Here is a 19,103-nt window from a genome sequence, read left to right as displayed (position 1 = left end):
TCATAGTAGCCTCCAACGCAGACGTTCTTAGGGTTCGTTCGTTGGAAGAAAAGCGTGACGAGCCCAAAGAACGTCTGGGTAGTAGGCTACTCTTAAAGGGCATTTTTAAGAAAGTAAAAAGTCGAGGTATTTGGTGGTTTTATTCATCGGCATTTTCCTATTTTGGGGTGGAGGGGAGGTGGAAGTAATGTACATCAGAGCTCCATTCGCAAACATAACATCCTTCAATGTCAAATGCAAGAGACCTTTAATAGTCCTCTTCCTAGCCATCCTCAGCTGAAGACCACCAACTGGAGAATTCAACACCAAAAGCCGGAGAATGGAATTTTTGTTCCAATTCATGACACCTGACCAAGCACTTTAAATTATGCTAGTACACGAATACAAAGACAATAGAACACACTATTGTCTAAGTTACAGTATTCGAAGCATACTTTAAAAATAATAACAGCATTAATTTCTCCATCTTCAATCTCATTTATAACGCTGTAATCGATTAAAAGGAAACTATATTAACATTAAAAATAAACTATTCCCACTTCGGTACGATTACGTTCATTTCAGCTCTGCAGTCGCATAGCTGCTTATTGAGTTCAGAACCTTTTTACATTATTAATGAAAGGTTCAGACTATAGCGAAAGAAATGCCTTCTCCCAGCACAGGTCGGGCAGTATATATTCGTGTTTCCAAGGGTTTCCGTGACTGTCACGTGGTCGAACCTCCTTTTCTCAAGTATCTGAACACCAAAACACCGGCGGTTGCTATGGCAGCGGCAGCTAAACCAGCAACGATCCAGTATGACGTCACACTGTCTGCATTAGGACCGCAAAGGTGTCTGGGGAAAACAAAACCACAACGGTTAAATCAGTTTAACCTGCGATCAGGCGTTATTTTTCTCGCGGCGAAAGGGTAAAAAAAGAAAGAAAGCTGATCTCTGGTTAAAATCAGTTCAGTTATCACTTCGCGGTACTGGAATATTCCCGCAAACAGACACCCATCCAACTTTTGTCCTATTTTGTCTTTTTTGGGCAAAAACGTACCATTGCTACATGATAATAAATTTACTTACGGGTAAACTGCCATTTGTGCGAGGTTGTTGTAGATAGGTCTGTATACGTCTGGTCTGCTTAGAGATGAAAATGGCTGAAAAAGGAAAACAACGGTACAAACAAATGTAAGTAACAGTATCAGTAGGCGAAGGAAATAAAAGCTGTTGTTGGCAAATTCTCTAATCGATTTCAAAAATGAATACGCATACCTGAGGAGGCGGCAGTTTATTTAACGTGCAGTACAAAGACGGTTGCATTTCAAAATCCTAAAAAAAAGAAAACACGTTCCTGTTACTTCCTATTTACAGTAGAATCCCGATTTCTAGAACCTTCGGTTTCTCGAATCTCCGATCAGTTCTCGAATCTCCGATCAGTTCTCGAATCTCCGATCAGTTCTCGAATCTCCCGATCAGTTCTCGAATCTCCCGATCAGTTCTCGAATCTCCGATCAGTTCTCGAATCTCCGATCAGTTCTCGAATCTCCCGATCAGTTCTCGAATCTCCCGATCAGTTCTCGAATCTGCCGATCAGTTCTCGAATCTCCCGATCAGTTCTCGAATCTCTCGATCAGTTCTCGAATCTCCCGATCAGTTCTCGAATCTGCCGATCAGTTCTCGAATCTGCCGATCAGTTCTCGAATCTCCCGATCAGTTCTCGAATCTGCCGATCAGTTCTCGAATCTGCCGATCAGTTCTCGAATCTGCCGATCAGTTCTCGAATCTCCCGATCAGTTCTCGAATCTGCCGATCAGTTCTCGAAGCAATTTCCGTTTTCCCTGGAGGCTCGAGTGAAATCAGGATTCTAATGTACTATCAATCAAATGCTAAGTCCACTTACTCAACTTAAGCTGGAGGAGGGCAGGGGAGTGGATGTTGAAGGGGAGGGAGAGTGTAAACATTTCTTTTTTTTATTGGCGAGAACCAAAATAAGGTGGCTTGCGCTGCAGACGAACAATACCCCGGTAATACCGGCTATACCGGAGTTTTGTTCGTCTGCAACGCAGGCTAAAATAAGGAAGTCTGCAAAAATGTTGCAAAGTAGAAATGTAGATCGAAATAAAAGCTGTCGTACTTTCATTAAAAAAAATCAACACAAAAACAGAAATAGAGGTGGTTACACTGTACTTTGTAAGCAAACTTTTACCTGTTTTGCTGGTACTCCTTCGCTTTTACCCGCTACTAGCATACATGGTACAGTCTTGGGAAGTTTCTGGGAATAAAGGCAAAAAAGATTCAATATTTTGTACCTTAGAAAACTATCATTTTGAGGTTTCAAAAGGCCATTTTGCGCATCGCAAAACATGTGACTAAATGTATCGTCACATAGCTTCATAAAAGACTTGATTGCTCTGACTAATTTGGCGCATTGAAAAATAATATGTCCGCAATAATGTGCAAATGTAATCAATCAATCAATCAATCAGTCAGTCAGTCAGTCAGTCAGTCAGTCAGTCAGTCAGTCAGTCAATCAATTTATTAACGTCATGCGTGGGACCAGCCGGTTGCCCTCATATGTTCGAGCCAGGGGATCTTTATAATTCGGTAGTGATTGTCATACCTCTCGCAGTTGTATTACTTGGGTAAAGGAAGCAGCGTCCGTTGAGTCATAAATAAAACACGCCACATCACATCGTCTGTCGTGCAACAAGAACCCTGAATTCTCCCATTCGATTTCACGTAACTGAAACAAGAAACAAGACACTGACCGAACTGCACGCACAAAGTTTATCGTAATTCTCCCTGCTAGTACTTACAGAAATACACGGATACAAGTAAAAACAATTTGTATGTTGATATTGAAATTGACAGCTTCCTCTCTAATACGGTGTCTTAACTGTGCAGTTTATATGAAGTACAGATCTAACACTCACCACTAAGTACTTTTCCTGTCTGTTCACTTCTAGTAGATTAATGGCATAACTTGATAGATCCTTTTCCGCGTCTCCTGGCTACAAACAGAAAAATAACGGTTATACGCAAAATGAGAACACTAGGAAAAGCGTTACAAAAGAGCTCACTAGGGAATATGCGCTAATTTCGACCAGCACTTGTATAAGTAGTGGAGGAGTTACGGTACGCGAGCTAGAAAGGCAAGTGTTTTTCGGCGATTATGTCACACTGAGGAACAAACCCATCATTAAGCATCCCAAATTTGTCACGTGAGACTCTCGCTACTGGGCTATGTTAATTTATCTAACAACATCCCGGGGAAAAACTTCAAGCTCAGTTAGGCAGTCTCGAAGACTAGATTTCTGTGTGCACTATTTCCAGGGGCCGCCCATTAGGCAGAAGCTTATCGTTGTGTTCAGTAGCATGAAACGACTAGGGGTGTTTCTACTCCCCCCTGGATGGGATGCTAGTCCATCACACCCCTGCAGCATTAAATTCGCCGGTACTCAATTATACACCTGGGTGAAGAGAGGCTATGAATTAAGTGTCTTGTCCAAGAACACAACACAATGACCCCAACACAGGGCTCGAACCCGGAACGCACGATCCGAAGTTCAGCGCGGTAACTATTAGGCCACCGCGCGACCACCGCGCCTCTTTCAAATAGCTTAGTAGGATAGTAAGTGGAATTCTTACTGCTCTTTACCTCAAGAGTTCGTCCTAAAAATGCCTGAAGAAAAGCAGTCTGTAACAAGAGAAATAAAGAACAATAATCAGATTACTTTAAATAAAAAAATTGGGAGTGATTTATGGAGTGAGCGGATAAGAGTCCTTTGCTAATACAGTCTCAGCTCTCGTAAGCGGACACCCTCAGGACGCGAAAAAAGTGTCCGTAACTGGAGCTGGCCGCTTTCGAGAATGGTTCTCGTAAGCGGCCACTAGAGGTGTGGGGGATAGATGGCCGTTTACGGGAGCTTGCCCAGCCAACAATAAATACAGTACCGTATTGGAAATACAAAAAAACACTGAAATACCGGTATGGTACTGTAATTACTGTAAAATCATTATGACGAACGGCGATGTGAAGTTGTTTGAAGCAAAGATGAGAGGTTGTTATAGGATCAGTTGGAATGTCCGCTTAAGGGAGCTTAAAAACAAAGAAAAAGTCTAAGTCGTAATCTCTGAAAGTGTCCGCGGCCGCCTACGGGAATGTCCGCTTACGAGACTGTTAAAAAACAGACTTAGTTGTATGGGAGTTAAAACGGGCTTTCAAACAAGATGGCCGTAAGTAGAGCCGTCCGCTTACGAGAGTGTCCGTTAAGAGAGCTTCGACTGTACTAAAAAGCCACTTGATCATCAGTTGCAAAACTAAATTCACGCGATTTTCAGGGCTCGAGACAAACTTTTTTGCTAGCTAGCTTTGATTTCACTAGCCAAAACCAATTTTCTACTAGCCACAATTCTCAAGCTAACTTACCTTTGGGCAGTGGCACTTTGCCGTCTTCACTGGCTCTGTCCAAAGTCTTTTATAATATCATAAGTGACGGCAGTGTACTTGTGAGTTCTGTCCTCTTGGAGTCGATTTGGATGCATGGTTTAATTCCAATCAAATTCCTTAAATTCTAACTAGCCATTTTGGCTAGTAAAAGCCCAGAACCTACTATCCAAAACTGCATTTATACTAGCCTGTGGCTAGTTGGATACCGTTAGTCTCGAGCCCTGACTTTTCACTTGGCTTCATGTCCCCTCCCCCCCCCCCCCCCCCCCCCTCTCCCCGCGCGCGCGCTTTCCACTGGTTTCACTGCGTGGCGTGGTTTCACGCTTTTGTTCACGGTTTTCTTTGTGTGTGTTCATTTTAGTCAGTTTGCACTTTGCCTTATGTTTCAGAGACAAATACCAAACCAGATTAGTGTCGCACCTTTCCTACACCAGGCGGCCCAAACACGTAACATTGAAATACAGACCGTGATGTCTGTTTCTTCTGCAAATCAACAGCTTTACTTCGGGTAACTGCAAATAAGAACGAAATGAATACATATTACAAACTTGCACGTGAGGTTGTCATTTGCTGCGACGTTTGGAAAACCAAAGATATGCGGAAAATAATTAAGATTTAGCATAGCAAAACGACGCGTTTTAGAGTGGTCTTCAATTGAGTGTCGAAAGTGATTCGCATTTGCTTTGGTTTTGCATTTCTATGCTTGGTTTCAAAATCTCGCAACACTTTCTCGACCGACCAGACGTAAAACCGAAACCACCTTTCGCACCGGCTACTTGTATTTGCAAAGAGTTTTGATTGGCTCACTGAAATGTCTGCGTTCCTTGTGATTGGTCAGACAGATGTTACTTTGTTTATGGTTTTACGACACTCAATTGAAAATTGCTCTATTGTAGCAATGCTGAAATAAATCATGACAAGTTAAAGTAAATAAATAGATAAATGACTAAATAAACAAGTAAATCTGTGAAAAGCGTAGAAAAACAAAACAATGTTCTCAAAACAAAGTTGTAAACAACAGGCTAAAGAAAAGAAAAGAAAAGAAACAAAAAGAACAGAACAGGCTAAAAGTAAAGAAACGTCAAACAGAAGCAGGAAGTGTGCTAATGTTTTATGTTCAGCAACGCTTATTAATAAATTTACAAAGAAAACGCGGTTAAGCAGTCACTGAAGAAAGATTAAAAACGCATCGAGTTTGTACATTTTACTTGTAATGATTTAACAACAATTCAGTTATGTAAATTTAATCTGAGCGTCATTTACTTTGGTATTAATAATATTTTGTATGGACGCTGCGATTTTTAAATTGACTGACCGATCTTAAAAAAAGAGATTAAACTGACATTTACTGTTATATTATTGCTTTGTTACTGAATAGCTTTCGCATCAAAACATTTTTGGTTCTAAACCAATATCAGCGTTAACCGCTAGTTAATCTTTGCACGAGTTTAAGTACCGAGTTTAGTATCTGATGGACTCCAGCGAGAATAAGAGGAAGGTAAAAGACGGAACTTTTTACGCATCTGAATAAGACGAGACACAGATGAAACCAAGGTGAAAGGCAGAGGAGAACAGACTAGAAGAAATGTCAAGAAAAAAAGAAAGGAATAACAATGTCAGTAGAAATTTATGAGTAGCCTGCAAAGTAGTTATTTATTAATTACTATTAATAAAGCGTAGTAAGGAGTAAAAAAGCAACCACGAAGGAGGCTTTGGACACAGGTCCACTGCTTTGGTTCACGACTACTGTTGAAGTACTCTATAAAACGCAGAATTTGGTCATTGCTGTTTTGCAGAGGACAGCTAAGAAATAAACAAATCTGTTGAACACTATTCCTTTAAACCTGCTGAGTGACTTTCTCTTAGTCCGCGTCGCCATCGAGGTTTAATCCCTAATCTCTTTTGATATTAACTTCTGAACAGAATAGTACGATTACAAAAAAGGTAAACTCAAAACCGGGTTTAACTAAATCAATCAATCAATCACTTCTAAAACAGTTTCTTGTCACATATGAGCCTAGAAAATGGCCCAGCTCAACATGGGTCTCTCGTACATGTAGCCCAGTTGGTTTGAGCGCCCAACCGGTATCTGGGAGGCCATGGGTTCGATTCCTGTCGGGGACTCAGTACTTTTTTTTTGTCCCACGCTCATGACATGATGAACATTTCATCTTTATTAAACATTTTAGACATTTGGTATGTCTAGAATGTGTCCAATTAATCACATTATTACATAGTCCTGCTTCTTCTCATGCTGGCTCGCTCTTCCCCACCCCCGCTCTCTGCGTTTTCACTTCTTGTCTGTGCTTCGCTGTGTGGCATCTCGTGGCATGTTCGTCCCTCCCCGGTGACCGTCATGCTGGACTGTCTCGGCACATGACTCAGGGGTCCACGTGTGGGCCGCCGCAGTCCAGTGGTGTCGTGCTCTCCTCCAGTTCATTTCGTTGTTCGGTGGTGGTGCCCTCGCCTTCCTTCGCCACTCTCTCTACCATATTGTTTCTAATTGTTATTACTAAGCAAATATCAACAACAAACACAACAATGCTTGTTTACCTGTTATCGCAGTTGAAAGTGCAGTTTCATTTTCTTGATGAATGTAACCAAAGTATGCTAAATATGCCAACATCCTTGTGTAATCCAAGAACGTTGTCAACCTAAAAATGTTAGGATAAAAGCTGCATTGTAGTGTTTAACAAATTCTTTAAGATGAATTTTGTGATTTCTTGTAGGATAAGCCTTCAGAATGTACGCGATAGGTATTTTGTAGGGAAACTTGTCTCAGGTTAAGATATTTTTCTCATAGAAGGGCTTTACATCAAGTTCTCCTTGGTCGACTGCTACATTTGCAGTATTTGGGTTTGCTATCATTCCAGATGTGATTGTTTTCGATCTGAGTATGGTTTCAAAATAATAGTAAGACAACCACTCCTATCCTTTTTTGATAGCTATTTTACCAAGCAGGCTTTTAGCCAGGTGGGAGTCCAGGAGTCCTATGGACAGCCACTTTTCAGAGAAAATTAATACGAATAACTGTGTACAGAGGTTTTTTTTTTTTAGCAAACTTGGAAATCTTTAGATACCTTTGCACCCATAACTGTAGAAAAACACCTTGCATGCCCCTCAGGCCTTCCTATGTGGACAAAGTCAGGCCTTATAAAAATTGTGGACTCCCACTTTTTAAATCCTGGCTAAAAGCCTGTTACCAAGCAGAACATTCACCCAAGCCTACTGGGTGGAGCTTAAACAGAAAGAACATGTACACCAACACCGATGTAAAACTCACGTCCACTGAGCTAGAAATCCTTGAAGAGTTATCCATCCATTATTGTTAGTTTCAACAGAGCTGAGAACATCTTCACCCCATGGCATGGTGGGACAAATGGCAAACAAATCCTGAAACAAAAAAATAATAGTAACTTGATAAAAGATTATTTGTCATCATCTACATCTACATCTACATTTTATTAAGTCGGTAAAAGTCCATTCAGGATATCACACCAACGCCTTAACATAATTACAGTGATTAAAAATAAGTAAATATAGTAACTATAATTACAGTGATTAAAAATAAGTAAATATCAACAAACAAACACTAGTCTTTTTCATTTAGTGGGATGTTTGTCACTGGAAACAGGAGTAACGTTAAGGATATAACTAACCTGAAGTTCTTCTGGACTTAGTGCTTCGTCTTCATCCTTTCAAAAAAAGACAAAAAGGAGCAACATGTATTTAAAAACAAATGTCTTAATAAAAGGAACAAATTTCTACTAGGTAATGTGCTAGACTATGGTCCAAGTGCTGGCTAAAACCAATGTAATGTGTTTTGTGGGCAAGACAATTTACTCTCACAGCACAGTTTTTGCCACTTAGATGGACATTAATAGCGACTTGTTAGGGGGGGGAAATAATGTTGACTTGACTTGTTGCCATGAAACAATCTGATCAAATATGCTGGGAGGGGAGGTGTGGTTGAAATCATTTTAAAGCTACTTTTCCCTGAAAATGACTCACACACCTTGTCATGCCTGTGGAAGAGGTCAATAAGGAACTGATATCCTGCATCTGATAATTCCACTGTCTGGTCTGTTCCCATATCAATTCTACAGTCAAATTAAATAAAATATGATACATTTTCAGATGAAAACAAAAAAAAAAAAAGATGATACATTTTCAATTTAGCTAATTCAAGTGGAACAGTGAAGAACGTGATGGTATATTTTAAACAGAATATGATTGCAACAAGCAACGTGAAGATGACACTTTTAGACCAAGGTGTGCTTTCTCCTGTTTCAAGTAGATATAATTTATATATATCATAAATGTGGTATTAAGCCCCTGTAAACTTCTTTCTTTTAATAAGGCCTTCTGGGGCCAGTGGGTGGGCCACATCGGAGAGAGGGCTTATAAAGTGTGTATCATAACCATACAGTCATGTAGTTCACTTGCTTACAGTACATTGATTTAGTATCACAATGGAGTGCCACAGAGCTTGCTGAAACTTTATTTCTTTTGAATAAGTAAAAATCATGTCTGAACTAATAAGTCTTTACTTTCTTGCCTTGGGAATTTGCAAATGCATAAAACAGCTATCCAAAGATTTAAATTCACCCTGTGTTAAATGAACCCTTTGCTTTTCCGGCACAAGTCAACTTACGCTGGACATAAATATTCAGCTCTGAGCTTAAGATCATCACCATATCCAAACTTTCTCAGGACAGTCCATGTTGTCTCGTGTCTGCCCCTCTGGATAAACAGCGTGTGTAGAAACAAGAAACCTGGAAAAATAAATCAAAGTTAAACAGAAAGTGTTTCCAAGGTCTACATTGAAGGTGTTTGCTGGCAAGGGATCCTCATGCTAGATATATCAACTTCAGGAAGGGGGGCATAACAATCTTCACTTACAGGGTCCTACAATACACTGTTATCTTGGGCGCTTTCCATTCAACCAAAAATTCTGGGAATTATGGGTTGGGGAGCGAATGGAACAGAAATTTCCAGCAATAAAAATTCCAGAATTTTAGGAAAACCTTGCGAGGTTGTTATAAAAGTCCAGAAAATTGGAACAACCAGGAAATACTGTTCCATCTGACCATTCCCGCTTGGGACCAGCTTCTCCAAGCTGTAATCAAACGTGTCCACACAGTGAAGATGGCTTCTCGATCAGTGCATGGCATGTTTGTTTCTCACCAAATGCTTACTGCTCTTACTTGAGCATGAATGATTGCCCATTCAGATCCGTTATCAAGTGGTATCCTTCCTGTGGGGGGGGGGGGGGGGGGGGCTGGCAAGTAAACAGCTCGCATTTTTCTCTCGTCCTTCGAAAGTAACTCATAAACTCGCCAGGAATATTTGCTGGTATCATATATCAAAGTAGTCCTGGACTCTATTTAAATCCCTTTACAAGTAAACAGCTAGCTGTACTGAAAAAAATATCGTCCCCGCTTAAAATATCATTTTGTTTTAACTTCAGAGTTGTCAAACAACTCCAAGGCAAATAAAAGAGGCAACAAGTCCGCCATTTGTTTTGCTTTGTTGGTGCAAACAACCAGAAAATACTGGTTCTGTTCCATTCACTACATATGCAATAACCAGAATTTTGGTTGAATGGAAAGCGCCCCAAATCCTTGCATTGTTGCATTACCTTTTAATGCGAGTCCACCATCTCGCAGTCCACCCTCAACATTCTTCCTTACCACGTTCTTAACATCCTGTAACCCTTGACCTTGTAGAGGAGTATTGAAACATCGGTTCTGAAGGAGAAAGACCACTTAAATCAACAAAGACAAGACAGCATGTACTGACCAATACACAGGTGTGTATAATCCAACACTGAGCTTCAAATTAAAGCTTCTATTGTCAGCATGCTGAAACGTCACATCAGGACTTTTTTTCACAACTTCATAACACTGCTTCATGAGCTTGTTACTAGCCAGGATATCTATTACTCAACAACATTCATTTTGTTAAGTTTGGACTGCCTTTAATTATGGCAATGCTGTGACTTTATGATCAGCAGGATTCCAATACAAGTTTTACAAAAGGATTCAGCGACTGAATCTATTCCACATGTACATGTGTTTTAATTAACCCATTGACAAAGGGGAATTTTCAAAAAAGCTCTTTTTGGACATTATTGACATTTTTTGTCAGTTATGAGCTAAATAAGCTCCAACCAACTCAAAATGCCAATGGCAATAATTATGAAGTCATGCCTTACTTTTCACTAGTTTCACATTTCATGACATTTTTGAGCAAAAGTGCTCTAAGGGCTTTTCTTTATTGCTTTTTCTTTTGCTACTTTTCTTAACTTTTTGTTGCACTTGTTGGCCTTCTAGTGGGCTTGCTGTCAGTTCAAGAATTCTGGAGAAAGCATCATCATCGCACAAAATTTTTACCATGGAGCAGCAAGGGGTGGTTGGCATTTTCATGCATATTTCAGGCTACATTTACACAATCACTGTGATCACTGGTGTCATTGGAAAGATCTTTTCTTCCTGCAAATCTTGTGTACAAGTGATGCCTTTTTTGGTCACAGGTAATGATGTCAGACGCAGAACAAAGGCCAACGCTCATCACAGACGGTTATGGCCAGCACAGGTGTCAATGGGTTAACATGGTGAATTCCAAAATTCAATTTTTGCAGATACTAACATACCTCAGCAATACAGTTTAAGTCTGAGAAAATTACTCTGCTCAGCAACAGCTGAATCATTGTCCATAAAACGCTACAAATTCAGTGATTACAGCAACCTTTAATAAATTCCTCAATGTGGGGTTCCAGAAAATGTCCATACTCCCCCACAGAAGGATTGGAAATTCCTGAGAGTGGGAGGGGGCTCAAAGGCCAAAAACTTTAAGGAAATGTATGTAGCTTAATTGGAATTTCAAGAGGGTTGGGGAGGGGGGTCCTTAGGAAAAAGGGGGGAGGTATGGATAATTTATGGAACTACACATTATAAATGAGCAATGTATAAACAGTGATGCAACTTCAACTCACTTGAAATTCATTCAGTTCTTTATCATTCAATAAGCCATCATTATCTGTATCTGATATCTGAAAGAAAAAAAGAAAACCTAACCTCTTAATTTGAATTTCTTCATTATTTGCTTTGGTATTCGAAAAGCCAAAGAAAATTTCACACTTCAGTAGATGTGGTGATAAGATACCTTAAATATTCTTGTAAGTGCAGCCCGGCATAATGGCTTCAACTAAAAAATCAAGTAAACAGATAATATCATAATAATTAAATGTTGACATTTGTAAAGATATTTCATGACAATCAACAAAGGTAGTTAAAATCACCATATGAGCCTAGTGGCCCATCAGGCTGGAGCTTATCCCGGTGTCCATAGCACAAAGTGACAAGGAGTATTTCCTTCTCCCCCCTGGATGGAATGTTAAATTGTCGCAGGGTTACATCTGGGTGAAGAAGGCCACTATGAGAGTAAAGTGTCTTGCCCAGGAACATAATGCAGTGCCCAGGCCAGGGCTAAAACCTGGACCACTCGACCCATTGGGACTGCTCGAACCATTGTGCCCCGCCCCTTCCATGACACTTGTTTATCATGACAATAACAGGACCAAGATTTACATGTGATGGACAACTGAGGCTTACACTGGTAGAAAGACAATAGAAATTTTTGTCACCTATCATTTTCTAAAAGTCACTGTGGAATTTCAACAGTGAAATTCACTGTACAAAGTTTATAATACACACTAATTTTATGATGCTGTTGATACCAACCTCTTTGGTTTCAGCAGCAAAGAGAGGAGCTGTAGGATGGAGGACTGCCTTCTGTGCATAATAAAACATCTCAGATATATTTTTTAGGTCCTTTGCTGAGCACTAGGATATAAAAACCAGAAATGTTACATTTCTTCAATCAAAATAATTCAAACCAAATAATTATAAATGTTTTATATTAATTGTATAACGCTTGCACCTGGTTAGCTTGGAGGAAGCTATATAAACACAGTTTGCTGGTTGTACTGTAAATGTATTTTTAATTAGGACTTTGAGTAATATTTAGGGGTTTTTTAGCTATAACTTTTTCAAACATTGTTAATGCACAGCTGAAATCTTATATTGATATCTGCACAATACAAGTTAATTTAATTTATAATTTATTATTAGTATTTTTATTGCAAAAAGACACTATCTAGCTCCTCCGATGCTCTTTGTGTTTCCTTGCCATGTAATCTCTCCTTCTCCGCATACGTCTGCTCAACAGAGCTGCCACTTCTGTTCAGATATATTGACCAATCATAGCTTGTCTTCCAATTCATGGGAAATGGGACTTTGATCCTATAATCCCCTGCAATGTGGCAACATGGCAGACCTAAGCACTGCTTTGGAGTGGGTGTGTGAAAAATTTTGTAACAGAGTTAAATGAACTCCTAAAGGAAGCCATTGACAACCAATGTGTTTGTCATTTTACCAACTGGATTTGGCAAATCCTTTATAAATCAAGCCATTCAATTATTAATGCACAAAACAGTCAAGAGACTTGTGTGTGAGAGATAAAATAATAATTAATTTACATTTAAATCAGATGGTAGAACATCGCATATCAAACACGGGTGGTAAAAACTTAAACATGTAGCACAAGTGACAAAATCCTCGTTTAAATTGATGCAAGTTCTAAACATAAAATTTTTGACAGAACTTCTCTTTTACATGAATAATTTAATAGCTTTCTCCAAGTAAAACTACAGCAGTCCCTGGGGAACTGCAACAGTGTATTGCACAATAAATAGAAAAAATAAAATAAATCAATTTTTAAAAAGTATAGAAATTGTGATGCTCACCTCTACACACGTTTCCACTTCAGTATAGTCATTCATTATTGGTAAGACAGTCTAGAAAATAGAAATTAAATTGTTAGTACTACAAGTACAAATACTAAATTTGTAGTATTTTTTTTTTTTCTCTTCTTTTTTTGCAGTGCAGTGTAGAAATTCACTTATCTACAGTCTGTAGTTACAGTGTAGTTCATCAAAATTAGTTTAATTCCACTGGCTGAACAGGGTACCAGACATGAGCATTGAGAGTATGTTTTTTTTGTACAGCTTACTGCCATTTTGAATGTATCTAAAAGATGTTCAGCTGAATATTTTACAAGTTATTATACTTCTCAGTGTACAGGGTTTTCATTAAGAATTGTAATAGCAGGAGAATAGTGTAAAGTAACCGGAGATTGATTTTTAAAGGTTTCACAACTTAATAAGAAAATAGGTAGAGGCCTTTGAAATTTAGCCAGCGAATTCTACGTAGTAGAAGGAGAATTCTCCTATCTCCGATGCCTAATGAACACCCTGAGTGTACTTACATCCATTGTACTTCCATCCATGAGGTCTGACTGTAAAAACAATTTAGAAAAACATCAACAGATGAAGAACTTACTGTTTACTTGCAATTGGGTCTGTGGTGTAAATTAAAAATCTCGATGATTTGGTAAGTGCAGAATGCAATATGGAACAATTGAAAGTAGGATGTTTTATACCGGTATATGTTCGTGTTTATTTGCTTTATTTTACTTTCGGAAAAACTGTTCACAGGCTACTTGTATTCTTTCCCAGGTGTTCCTTACGCTAATCTTTGCAAACGTAACACGACACTTTTGTTCGTTTGTAACAAAATACTTTTGTCTTCCTTGAAAATGCGATAACATGAAACTTTTGTTTTTTGTTTGTTTTACGGCGGCATCGACGACATTTGTTTAATTTAATTAAGTTACGGTTTAGACTGCACGAAAGACGATTCTCAAAAACTAAAGAAACAAATCTACAATCAAAAAACATATTTTTCGACAGGTATTTTAAAACGCAGTACAGCTAGGATATTTGTTTCCTGGTTATCAGGTGTTCACGCCGAAAATCCCGGTGCAAGTTTTTGCATACCTAATTACGAAAGTGCTGTGAAAGTCTTAAAATCTAATTTAATTAATTTGCGGTTTTTACTTGGCGCCAAGAAGTCTGCAGGAAGCCTACCGCAAACACTCAATACAAGCGATGTTCATGATAGTTCCAGAAAACAACGTAGACTAATCTGCGCATGCGTTTGGTGTAAATTACGTTGAGTAGTACCACAAGGAGAGAAAAGGGTTTTCTGAAACAAATATATACGTTTGAGATCTTCATATGAAAGTAACGTAGATGTGCTCCAGGTTTTACCTAGGGGTACGGTCAGGTGCTCCCCACCCCCACCCCCTCCACGAGGAATAATTAATTAATTGATATTAATTAATTAATTGGTGATTAAAAGTTTACACTGTAGTGCTTTAGGGGTTTATCACACGACTGCCCACCAAACCATCACAAAAGTGCATTCTGCACTAAAAAGGACAATTTGTGAAATGTAGCTAAAGCCGGTTTTATGCAGAAACAATGTTTTCATCTTGATTAATCAATTGTTACCATAGATACAGTAGTTAAATATATTTCTACCAACAGGAAATTTATAAATTCTTGACCAACAATCAGAGCAATAAATTCATGTTACCTTGTTACCAACAATGATGACGGGTTTCAATGTTTCTTCCTCTCCTGCCTGTCTTATAAGTGGTAACCAGAAGGAAGTTATCTGTTGAGAACAAAACCATCAAATGAATCCACTTTAACATCTTTAGTGAGAACAAGTGAAAGGAATAGAAATAAAGGCAAGATATATTGTACATGTATATGTACATGTACATGTACATTAACTTTAATTTTATTTCTTGATTTACATTTATAGTCATGAATCTTAGCAGTTTTGTATCAAGAAGGCATACACCCAGGTAATTATAACGACCTCACATTAACAAACAAACAATCAAATATAATATTACTTTCAAGGACAGCAACCAAGGTAACTGGAGGAAAAAGTGATTTTCACTTTTTAAAAAAGTTATTCACGTCTGCTTTGGTTTTGCATAACTATGTTTAGTGATTTGTTTAAAAAACTTGTGACACTTTTAACCAAATCAGAAGAAAAACAAAAACCAATCATGACTTGCTCACACTTGTTTTCTCATGTTTTGTGCTGGCTTCATGTATTTGCTTCGAGTTTTGATTGGTTCACAAGTATGTCTGTATCCCTTGTGATTGGCCAGGGTGATAACTTTGGTTTGGTTATATGACACTCAGACAATTGAAAATCACTATAATTGTTATTAGCACTTACTCTTTCAAGAGATTCTTCTGTTGTCACATCATACACAACACAAACTACATTTGCCTGTGGAATCAATAATTCAGAAACTTATTATTGATATTATTACATGTATATTATAATCACGAAGTAATTTCTATAATGTAGCCCTAAGTCCCAAATTAAGTATTCAAATGGCTGTGCATATCTCTTATGTTTGACAATCAGGAAAAAATAGCTGCTATCAATGTGATAAAAAAACCTGTCAATAAGGGGCTTTAAGTTGGACTTGACCACCATCCTCAACTTTAGCAAGCCTACTATTTAAACATTGTTTACTTGTTAACAGTGTTTTTTACAATACAGAAACATTACCTTTACAATCTCATCTATAAGCATTTCTTCAGACTGCTCCAATGCTAGTGAGATAAAGATCAAATAGAAATAATGTATTTATTTCATTGTAATTCTCTTGTAAGTTGGAAAATTAAAAATACAGAAAAAAACTAGACTCAAGGAATGTAGAGTGGATATATTTAGAACCAAAGTAAGATTTTAATGCTAACCAGAATAATCCACAATGTGCGTTGGGACCTTCTCTGGAGTCACATCAGCTGGAATTGTTATTTCCTCAGCCCTGGTAGGAACCTGGCAAAAATTATTGTAATATTAATTTGTCCTCAACTTCTTAAACAAAGTTCTCATCTGCTACATTTACTGGTACTTTAACTGTACACTTTTTAACCATCACCAAATGCCACACTCATTATTGTGAAAGTTTATTAACCATGCGAAGCCGGTTCATAATCTGGCCGGTGTTTTTTTGTCCTTTGTTTTGTCGGTAAATCGTTCCAGACCCACGCGGCTCCTTGGTCACGGACACGCAAGATTTGATGTTTACTAGCGATCACTCGTTTAACATGCACAATCTGCTCTCTATTTAGAGTGAAATGTATATTAATTAATTTGAGTGTTTTACCAGAAGAGAGAACAGAATAATCATAAAGCGAAACCAAAAGCCGCTTGGACAAGCTATTTAATCGCTCGCCTGTAGCTATAAAAAGTCATTCACCTATTTAAAAAAATATTTACGAATACTCTGCGCTCTGTTTGTGTGAAATATTTATTTTTGTGTTAATCAAGCGTTTGGCTAGGAGCGAGTACAAGGTCGTACAATTTACCCGGAACGTGTTGAAAATTGCAAATCAACGACTTGTTTTCTGGATATTCCAATTTTTGTTTTGAGTTTATTTTGGGAATCGAAAAGAAAATTGCAAACTCATCAAGAATGCGTCAAGGCACGGGAACACGTCGTCACGTCAGGGGAATTACCTGCTTGTTTACCCTTATTTATACTTGCAAAAGCTCGTCGGACGACGCTAAACGAAGAAATACAACGGGATGGCCTTAGTCTACTCTCTATTTTGGCGTGAAATGAACTTTTTTTTTATGCCATTCATGAACTGGTTTGGGTTTATTTTATTGAACATTCGGAACAAAATAAATATTGACCAGGCATGTGGTTTAAAGCAAGAGATGACGCAGTGAAGGAAATTGATGTCACGCACACTCCGTGACTCACGCAAACACGAATTGTGTGTTTTTCAAGTGACTGCTTTTCTAACGATTTTTACTGTGCAGTGCTGTGCCTTTCTAGCCAAAGAACTGAAAGAGGTGGTCAAACATTAACCGCACGGTTATAAACTGCTTGAAGTTCTTGTTAACACTTAAGTAACCCTAGAAATAACCAAGTACATTTAATCCATCTTTCCACAGAGGTAAAAAAGGAACTTAGTCTTCCACAGAGGACTTTATACATACAAATCAAAATTTTCCATGCTGAGGGCCAGCAAAAGGTAACGTCTGTGTTCAAGCCTGGTATTCCATCAGGCCGGAGCTTATCCCAGTTTCCATGACAGGAAGCGAGTAGAAGTATTTCCACTCCCCCCTGGATGGGGTGCTTGTCCATTACAGGGTTATAGACAGGGTTAAAATTTCTTCTAACCACCCTCTCTTGCATTAATGATGCAAGGTCATTTTTGATAATCAGTCAGAAAAAAAGTATGTGTAACAGCTGATGGTGAACCCAGTTTCGGAGACTGGATTTAGCTCATATTGAAGTTGTGAAGCAACGAGTACCCCATGACGGCAACTTAAGAGAACTTTGCTCTGAGCCATATAAATTGGACATTGTACAAGCCTTCAGGGAGAATTTGCTAACAACTGCAGTTGTTTCCTAAACTGCATCGTTCTCTAGACAGAACACTGTATTTCTTAATATAATTTAGTCCCAAGCAACTATCTGGGACAGGGAGGTGTAATGAGTGATCATTTTTAATATAATTATGCACCTATTAATGTTAAGCTGGAGGGGAGGGGGGCATAGGTGGGGCATTTAAACTCAGCTGAGATTTTCTGTTTAAAATGCCCCACCTTAGGACATTTATGGATGGTCAAAAGAGTCATTAATTTCAATAAAATGTTGTAAGAAAGTCCACTAAAAGAGTCAAAAGTCCTCAATACGGGCAGATAATTGCTATTAAATCCCTCTCCTGTGCCCTGCCTCCCCCTGCCTCCACTTACACTGATAGGTGCAAAGTAAATGGTTTGAACCCAGGAGTATATTAATATTTTATTAATAAGGGTGAACATTTATTTTTCCCCCCCCCCCCCAAAAAATACTTAACTGTAGAAAAAAAAAAAAAAAGGGATGTGCGGAAATCTTACCCATTTATCCAGGGTAACAAATATATCTTAAATCACAGACATTTTTCCTCCTGCCCCAACCTAACTGAATTACTCCCCTTAAAAGTCCCCCGATCTTGAAACTGGACTATCTTTTATGCTATGGAATGCAAACTTGTTTTGGGATGGTCAAAGAAATGCACCTGCCACAAGGTCATTGGGGTATTTCTGTGACGGAGTATGAGCAGTTTTTAAAAATCCAAGATGCACGGTACTGTATGGTCAAAGAATGCCACTGCGGGTTGCAAAAGTCATATACCATCGCTGCTTTATAAATTATTTTTAGCACGCTTATTTGAAAAATGTAAAGACTAAACATAGATCGTAAACAAAAGAACAGCTTGATTGACAGTCGAAAGATAAGTTCGTGCAGCTCACCTCTTCAGGAAATTCCTCACTAACAAGCGAGAGAATCAGAGACGTTTTCCCAACTTGGGCTGCAATTTTAAAGAGTTTTAAAGCATGTTAATGTACTTGAACGCTTCAAGATTTATTATTAAACAAATGCGATTGCCAAAGTAAACCAAAACAACAACAATTGAACGTCTACTTACGATCGCCAACAAGCAATATCCTCACGTCCTTCATTCTGGAGATTAATCTATTTCCTTGCAACTGTACTTGCAAAGAATAAATCCTACTTAATGATTCAGAGATAGTTGAAAATGAGTGCAAGGCTGGTTGAGCCAAAAAATAGTCTACGTTTTAAAATATATTTAAATTTCCTCGTAAATCTCTCCTTCCCTTCCTTCGTCCATATTTACCGCCTTTCCTTCTCAAAAAAGAGAGA

The 19,103-nt window shown here is 38.5% G+C and overlaps 1 protein-coding gene across 1 annotated transcript; it reads right to left on the bottom strand.

Moving 5' to 3' along the window:
* Positions 1-230: 230 nt before the first annotated feature.
* LOC144631336 (mitochondrial Rho GTPase 1-A-like) lies at positions 231-19,103 on the bottom strand. The gene is made up of 25 exons (XM_078489746.1): positions 18,868-19,103; positions 18,692-18,750; positions 16,135-16,216; positions 15,944-15,987; positions 15,602-15,655; positions 14,939-15,019; positions 13,767-13,796; positions 13,246-13,296; positions 12,182-12,283; positions 11,604-11,645; positions 11,434-11,490; positions 10,078-10,186; positions 9,091-9,211; positions 8,452-8,536; positions 8,096-8,131; positions 7,720-7,829; positions 6,990-7,090; positions 4,857-4,948; positions 3,645-3,683; positions 2,920-2,997; positions 2,607-2,729; positions 2,193-2,258; positions 1,259-1,315; positions 1,070-1,143; positions 231-835 (listed from the first exon to the last, which is right to left on the bottom strand). Exons 1-25 carry the CDS (start codon positions 18,899-18,901, stop codon positions 706-708), a joined length of 1,857 nt encoding a protein of 618 aa, XP_078345872.1. The 5' UTR covers positions 18,902-19,103; the 3' UTR covers positions 231-705.

The sequence above is a fragment of the Oculina patagonica genome, chromosome 12, assembly GCF_052425735.1.
Source record: "Oculina patagonica isolate OP01 chromosome 12, crgOcupat, whole genome shotgun sequence".
Classification (NCBI taxonomy): domain Eukaryota; kingdom Metazoa; phylum Cnidaria; class Anthozoa; order Scleractinia; family Oculinidae; genus Oculina; species Oculina patagonica.
The sequence above is the reverse complement of the archived record's forward strand: the minus strand, read 5'-3'. Positions and strand labels throughout refer to the sequence as shown.

Excerpts from the sequence above, each read along its gene's own strand:
- LOC144631336 (XM_078489746.1), bottom strand. The coding sequence starts at position 18,901 with ATGAAGGACGTGAGGATATTGCTTGTTGGCGATC. Across the intron at positions 2,998-3,644 it reads TTTTAGGACGAACTCTTGAG|CCAGGAGACGCGGAAAAGGA; the intron begins GTAAAGAGCAGT and ends TTCTGTTTGTAG. Across the intron at positions 2,259-2,606 it reads AAGTAATACAACTGCGAGAG|AAACTTCCCAAGACTGTACC; the intron begins GTATGACAATCA and ends CTTTATTCCCAG.